This window comes from Pteropus vampyrus, unplaced genomic scaffold (assembly GCF_000151845.1).
Source record: "Pteropus vampyrus isolate Shadow unplaced genomic scaffold, Pvam_2.0 Scaffold148, whole genome shotgun sequence".
Classification (NCBI taxonomy): Eukaryota; Metazoa; Chordata; class Mammalia; order Chiroptera; family Pteropodidae; genus Pteropus; species Pteropus vampyrus.
In genome coordinates this window covers 3,648,198-3,655,266 of record NW_011888929.1, presented here as the reverse complement: position 1 = coordinate 3,655,266, position 7,069 = coordinate 3,648,198, and the positions used below count along the sequence as shown (strand labels likewise).

General features: G+C 34.5%; 1 protein-coding gene across 12 annotated transcripts in view; it reads right to left on the bottom strand.

Annotated features, from left to right (window-relative positions):
- Positions 1-2,308: 2,308 nt before the first annotated feature.
- Positions 2,309-7,069, bottom strand: part of YAP1 (Yes associated protein 1) — a 102,440-nt gene continuing 97,679 nt past the window's right edge. For 7 of the 12 annotated variants that reach the window (XM_011369424.2, XM_011369429.2, XM_011369430.2 and 4 more), the window contains one exon: positions 2,309-5,984. In XM_011369424.2, coding sequence (XP_011367726.1) covers positions 5,746-5,984 — 239 coding nt within the window. In that variant the 3' untranslated portion in view covers positions 2,309-5,745. The remainder of the gene's footprint in view (positions 5,985-7,069) is intronic. The other 5 variants (XM_011369426.2, XM_011369431.2, XM_011369425.2 and 2 more) reach the window with 4 other exon arrangements.

Below are 7,069 nucleotides of genomic sequence, written 5' to 3'. Positions count from 1 at the left end.
ATCTTGTGTAAATCCACTATAACAACTTAATTTATAATTGAACAAATGGTCTTAAAAGGAACTGAGATGTGGTTTCTAATAACATCCCATAATGAAAATTAAACCCAGGTGATGTTTAACTGATAAGACTATTTTATAGATTCTATAAAAGTCATGGGAACTATAGTCTCTTCATAAAATATACTTGGGACAAGACATGAAGAAATATGAGTAAAGGTATATCATAACCCTAACAAATAAGTTAGCAGTTTTAAATATACTAAGGGTATCCTCTTGATTTAGATCCTATTTTGTTTTTGTTTCTTGGGGTTCCTTTTACCAAGAATCAAGCCCTGCCCATCCACTTCATTTGAGTACAAAGCAATATCAATTTCACAAAGTTACTGTAACTCTAGCTCTTAATAGCTTTATATTAAAAAAAAAATTGAAACATTCCAAATACCAGATTAGCTGTTTAGGAATTTTACATAGACTCTTTGCTCAGATATTTTCAAGTACTGCTTTGAATAGCAAATAGATAACAGTTTTTTAAAACCTCTAACAGGTTACCAAGTTCAGGAATTTTGTTAAAATATGGCAGATTTAAAAATTCAGTTTATCTTTTAAATATCATCTTGTTTTGCTAGTGTCTTGATTCTGCAACTGTTTTCATTTGTGGTAGTATTAAGTCTGTCAGTTTAAGGCTATGTTTGTGGTTAGGAAATTATCAATTTTATTTACACCAGAGCTTTTCGTATCCAGGTAATACGGCAAAAAAAATTCTATGTGATTTGGAAAAACCGCAGCACTAACTGCCAGAGGATTCTTATCTGATTCCTAATTCAGTAATAAAATTTTAATAGAAAGACTGTTTATCAAGTTTCTCATTATTAAATTAAAGCGACTAAATGCCAACAGTTTAGGGTGGCATAGGGACAACACAGTATACACACTCTATTGGAGACATGGTTGACTCCAGCAGCACTAGCACACATGCAACCCTGGAGCCCAAGGGAGAGCAGCACATGAATTTACCTGTAACTATCAAATAAAGGCAGATTTTCAATACAATTGAATATAAACCTAATATAATTTATGGTTGCCAGCACCAGGGACAGGCTGGTTGCCATTACAGAAGGCAAGAAAATGTGATGGAGTCTTTGGGGTTGCTCTGCTTTGGCAACCTCAGCTGACAAGATGTAAATTAGGGGAGAATTAAATAGTAAATCGGTGGATCTACTGACCACTCCTGCACTTACCACCTAGGTTTCCTTTTATTATTATTGTTCTTTCTCTCTCTGGAAAACCATTTGCTTGCTTATCCCAGCTGGGTGATTCATTTACTGAGCTATTTTACCTTCATTTTGGGTCTAAGAAAAACATTATGTAAATTATTCAATATGATTCTAAGTAACACAACTATATTTCTCCAATATTTAGAATACCCCTTCCTTGTTCTCTCTAGAGGCTATTCTTCCTAAATCCAAATTAATATAGTCTTCTGAGTATTCTGCTGAATCAGACTCAATCTGTTACCTAAAGGTTGTAAAATTCTGCTTCACAGGATCCAGAATGAAGGTAACTGGACTTCAGGCCATCCAGCAGACGGTGCACTATCTATAGACACGAGGTATAGTTTTGGGCTAGGATGTACAACCACACATTTTGCATAAGATAAATGATAAATCTCAAGTTCCACAATATTAGTGTTCTACTGTAAAGAAATTATATATAATAAAATATGAAGTTTTCAGATTTGCCTCACCAAAACTGATGTCAATAATTAAAGATATATAAACAGAAAAAATCACTTTCAAAGACAATCTACTTCTTATTCAAAGTTCAGAACCTACCACTTAAATTTGTGAATGTTTTTATTTATGAAACAATAACTAATAATTCCCACTATATAAGTGTTATATTTATGGAACCTGCATGTTGGTTCCATAATCCCATATAAGTGTTATATTTTAGAGACCATGAGACAATATTTTGGAGAAATAAAACCAAAAACTCTTTTGAAAGACTGTGTCAAGTTCTTCTGTTTCTTCTGTGCTGTTAAGTGTAGTAAAGTCATTTAAGAATGAAGGAGACAATTCTGATTACATACTATAATCAATGGGGAATACATGAAGAGTACAGAACATAAAGTTCAAAGAATAATATCCATACTTCAGAAGTTCCAAATGCCAAATTAACCTTAAGTTTCACCTGTGTACCAGCTACTACTGTAATTGCCTTTTATTTCTTCTTATCACTAGCACTTTTTCTCTTCAAGTCCATTAAGCCAAAAATGTTTTAAATATATTAATCGTTAAAAACAACAGAGTTTAAAGAAAGAATATATTTGAACTACATAAACAAAAAAGGTATTACATAAGAAAAAATAATGTAACAATTTATGTAAGTACCTAACACATGAGCATGCTCTTACATCTAAAACAAAAATAAAAAGGTAACATTGGTACTATATATATATATTTGACAAGTGTGCATTAAAGAATTCTCTAATATAAAACATTTAAAATGTGGAGAATACTTTTTCAAGATACAGAAAACAATTGTTAAGATAGGCACACCCACAATTCTTATTAAAAACATGCTGGCGGAAGATAAAATTCATCTGAGCCCTCATTTCTCAGATGTGCAAAAGCTATGAAATTGTTAATCATTGGATACTGCCTCCCACTTCTGCACTGTTTTGAGATTCAACACTGATTGGTATGAATTATGAATTACACAATTAGTTATTTTTCAGTGTTTCTGCCAAGGTTCCATATAGAATGCATCTTTTTAATATGAATACTTAAAACAGCAACATTGTTTATAAAAGTCACTTCCTTGTGTTTGCTTTTTTTTTTAAAAAAGGCACTATATTTAGAAAAGTTATTACAGAAAATAGTACTTCTGAAAATCTGAAACTCTAATCAACGTGCTCCATCAACCATAAGTGGATCTTAGAAGCCCTAACTGAAAAGAACACAAATGTAAAAAGCTGATAAACTTAAAGATTATAAAATTGGTTTATTGTAAAAGTAATTCAAGAATACCCAGTTAAAATTTTACCCCAACGCTACCCACACAACCAAGAAGCAGTTAAACACTTACATTAGGAATAAGGACATAAAACAAGAAAGACCATCGAGGCTGTGATTCAAACTCAGAACAGAGAAAGGACTCTGAGGTTTCCTTCAGGTCCGTACAGAGGGTATGATAAGATCAAAGCACTGTGTCTGTCAGGTACCACAGTGCTGCTACAACATTGAGGTATAACTGGGAAAGTTAAAGTCAAGGGGAAATGAAGAACTCCATATACTTACTTTGCGGCTGTACTCAAGTGATTGAAATTTTGGGAACTGCCTTTAATGACAGCAAGATGCAAGATAAGTCTTTATTGGAAAAAAAAGGAGGTTATAAAGTTCTCTATCGAAGTCCTACTAAGTCTTCACAAACCCCCTCCCGCCTTCCCACCCTCTCTCTTTTATCTAAAGCTACTCTGCTGATACATAAAGATACGATCTTAGTTCTGGCTTACTGACAAACTGTAGGCACTACTTCCAAGTAGCTTTGATCTTCTGCACATAAAAAACCCAACATGCAGTATCATCCATATACTCAATTATGCATTCTAGGTAGAATTTCATTATTGCTCAAAAAAAAAAAAAATTTATGCATCTGCACAGTGGCCACTTCTCCCAGACTTAATTCAAGATTTAATCTTTCTGCTGTTTTCTTAATAAAAGCCTTTAGAGTCAATTATTATGAGTGATCGACCTATGAATCATTATATACAACACAGTGACTGCATTTTTGAGCACTGAAAATACTTAATATAAAACTTACTTTCAACTTTTTCATTCCTCTGAATTGAAGGGTCAAAATACTTCCATTTTTTAATTAGAAAAAAAAGAAATCTATCCTCCCAAGCTGAGGCTTTTCATTGCAGTTCTACCCAGGAAAAGAGATTTCATGTCTGCTATAAACCCTTGAAAATAAGGGCTCACTCTAGAAACATTGAAAGACCCTTAATCACAGAGGTGCTAGCTGGTGCCACTGTAATTCACAACCATTACTTCATAGCTTATACTGAAGAGTTGATTCATGCTCATTTTCTTCCTTTAAAAATACTCTTTGGAAACCATTATTACTCCTGTAGAAACATACTCTAGTTATATCTCTCCCTGTAAAAATAAAAGTATAATCATGATTATCTCTATTTCTTTGCTAAATTCAACTACCAATATACATTTATTAATCTGATCACTTTACCAGCTAACTCATGACCTTACAGTATTTTACTGTCCAGGGTCAATTTTAGCATATAGGAGAAGGAGCAAGTCTTATTAAGAACAATCCTGTAGGCAATATTTCAATGTGGTCTTTAATGTGTTCACTATAAATGACAACTAAGGTACTAAATTTACTTCCAAAACTAAGATGAAGATAAAACTTCCAAAGCTAAAGGAAGGTAAACAACCACATAAAGCTTACTTTTGTCATGTACATTATGAACCTACTCAGTGATTTCCCACCAAGACTTAAAATTAGTCCAAGGGAGTAACAAGGGGAAAATAAAGCCATTTCTTATTTGCTTCTTTCAAATTCATTAGATAATATATTTTTTTGTGTACCCAGAGGGCATACAGTACTACTCGAGGCACTATTCAACGTAACAGCCCCTTCTAGAACACTGAACTACCTCAAACATCTGGAGACTGCCCCAATCAGATTTAAACTACTTGTGAGATATAAACTACTAGTCATGTATTCTAAATGCATACATTCAAAGCTACCATTTTAAAATAAATTGGAAAGTAGGGAAACCTAAAAAAAATTACATTCTGCTATCACACTATCATATAAACATTATAAGTATGTGTGGGGGTATACATAGAGAGAGCAGATAATCAAGATTTAAATAAGATGGTAAAAAAATCAGGAAATGTAGATTTTACCAAAGGAACTACAATAACCATCCCGAGCTACAATATAAACAGATTCACTATTATGGTAATTTGCCTTGGTTCCAGAAAAACAAACAAAAAAAACCCAACCAACCAAAACAAAATAAAACCCACAATAAAACCCACCCAAACCTATACTAGAGTATGTGGCAATAATTAATATATTTCTATGGAAATCATCTCATGCCTTATAAGCTCCTAAAATAAAATCAAGGTCACTATGTGACTAATGATATAGCACTAGGAGAAAAAAAAAAAAACGCTGAAAGTAAAGCAGTCTTCAGCCTTGGTTTCAGCTACCTCTTCAAATAAGCATTAAGTACTTATTATCAGATACAACATTTTTGGCTTGTCAGACCAGTAAGCCATGTTTTTCCAATGGCCAAAGGCAGCTGGAGAAACAATTGCTTAAACAAACTAAACACTGTGACATGAAGAATTTGACTTCCAAGTCTGACTAGTTAAAATGACTGGTGAATACCTAACTGGGCAAAAGGAATGGCATCCATCATCCAAACAGGCTCACTTTCCCCAGCCCCCAAAACAAACAGTAGTTATTATAGCAAAAGAAACAAAAAGTTTTTTTTTTTTTTTTGATTCTTTAGGGCCAATTATGAAAAGAGGTCAGCAATATATTAACAGCAGCAACGGACAAGGAAGAGCAAAATAGTGGATGAAAGAATCTTGCTGGACGTTTGCTCATCTTTTTCTGTATTAGCCAGAAGATTGCAACTGGCTTATCTGGAAATTTCTGGTATGTGTGTCTTATCTCCTTAGATCCTTTTCAGTCTACCTGAGGGCTCTATAACCATGTAAGAAAGCTTTCTTTATCTAGCTTGGTGGCAGCCAAAACAGACTCCATGTCATTAAGGATGTCAGAACTCAAAGCTTCCTGCAGACTTGGCATCAACTCCTCTCCTTCTATGTTCATTCCATCTCCCTCCAGTGTTCCAAGGTCCACATTTGTCCCAGGAATAGCTTCAAGGTAGTCTGGGAAACGATTCTGCTGTGAGGGTAGGGTGCTTTGGTTGATAGAATCACCTAGTTGGAACAGAGAGCAAGAATAAGGTCCATTTTCAAAAGCTAATATCAGAGCTGTATCATGTGAGAACATACAGAAATGCATAAAGAAAGAAAAGCACTCCTGACTGACCTCCTGAACAGATGCCTAGTTTATTTTAGACCAAACATCCCACAAATAAAATAACAATGCCAAGGGTCTTTCTGCTTCAACATTTGTTCAGATATCTAACCAATAACTTGGCTGTTTATGACTAAGTGCTGAACATTTAAAGGGAGTAAAAAAAAAATAAAAATCCTCTGAAAAATTATAGACAGCAAAGGAGGAGCAAGTACATACACAAAAGCATCACTACTTGACTCTCTTCCAGATATGTACCACCAAAATAAGATAAAATATAAAAATGAATGGTATAATTTCATCTTTCCCTTAAGAACACTTTAGGAAAAATTAAACTAAAATAAAAGGACTGGGTAAAAACTCTATTCCACTCTTGAAGATTCACATTCATAGTAGCAAAACAAGCCTCTCAGGAATCCTAGAATAAATAAATCTTCCTAGTTCTGCTCTAGGTTTTCCAAATTACCTGGCCACAAAACCTTTTCTACACATGACAACATTAACATTCCTTAGAGCTTCAATGGAACATGCTTTTAGAAAAACTAATGTAAACCATTACATGCTATAGGGGTTTGGAGAGAGAAATGGGGGACAGAGGAGTAAGGAAAGGTGTTTGAATGAGATGGGTTTGAAGTGACTCCTAAGGATGATTTAAGATTTAGAAGAGCAGAGATGAAGGTGGGGTTGGGGAGAAATTCTAAGAAGCATCAAAGCCATGAGCTAGATGAGTTCAGGCACAAAACACTTGCCAAACACTTCCTGAAACTGTCAGCGAAAGAACCAGCTAGCTGGAGGTCTGTTTCATTTCCCTGCCAGTTCATGTCCTCTGATAATTGCCAAGTCCAGGACAATCAGTGGTCACCAGGTAAGCCACAGGAGAAATGGTTCTTAATTACCCCTGTGAAGCAGGTGTTTCTTAACTCCCGCAAGACCCCTGTAACTATGCTAACAACAAAGTAAGTGAGCTCCATCACCTAGCCTTTCC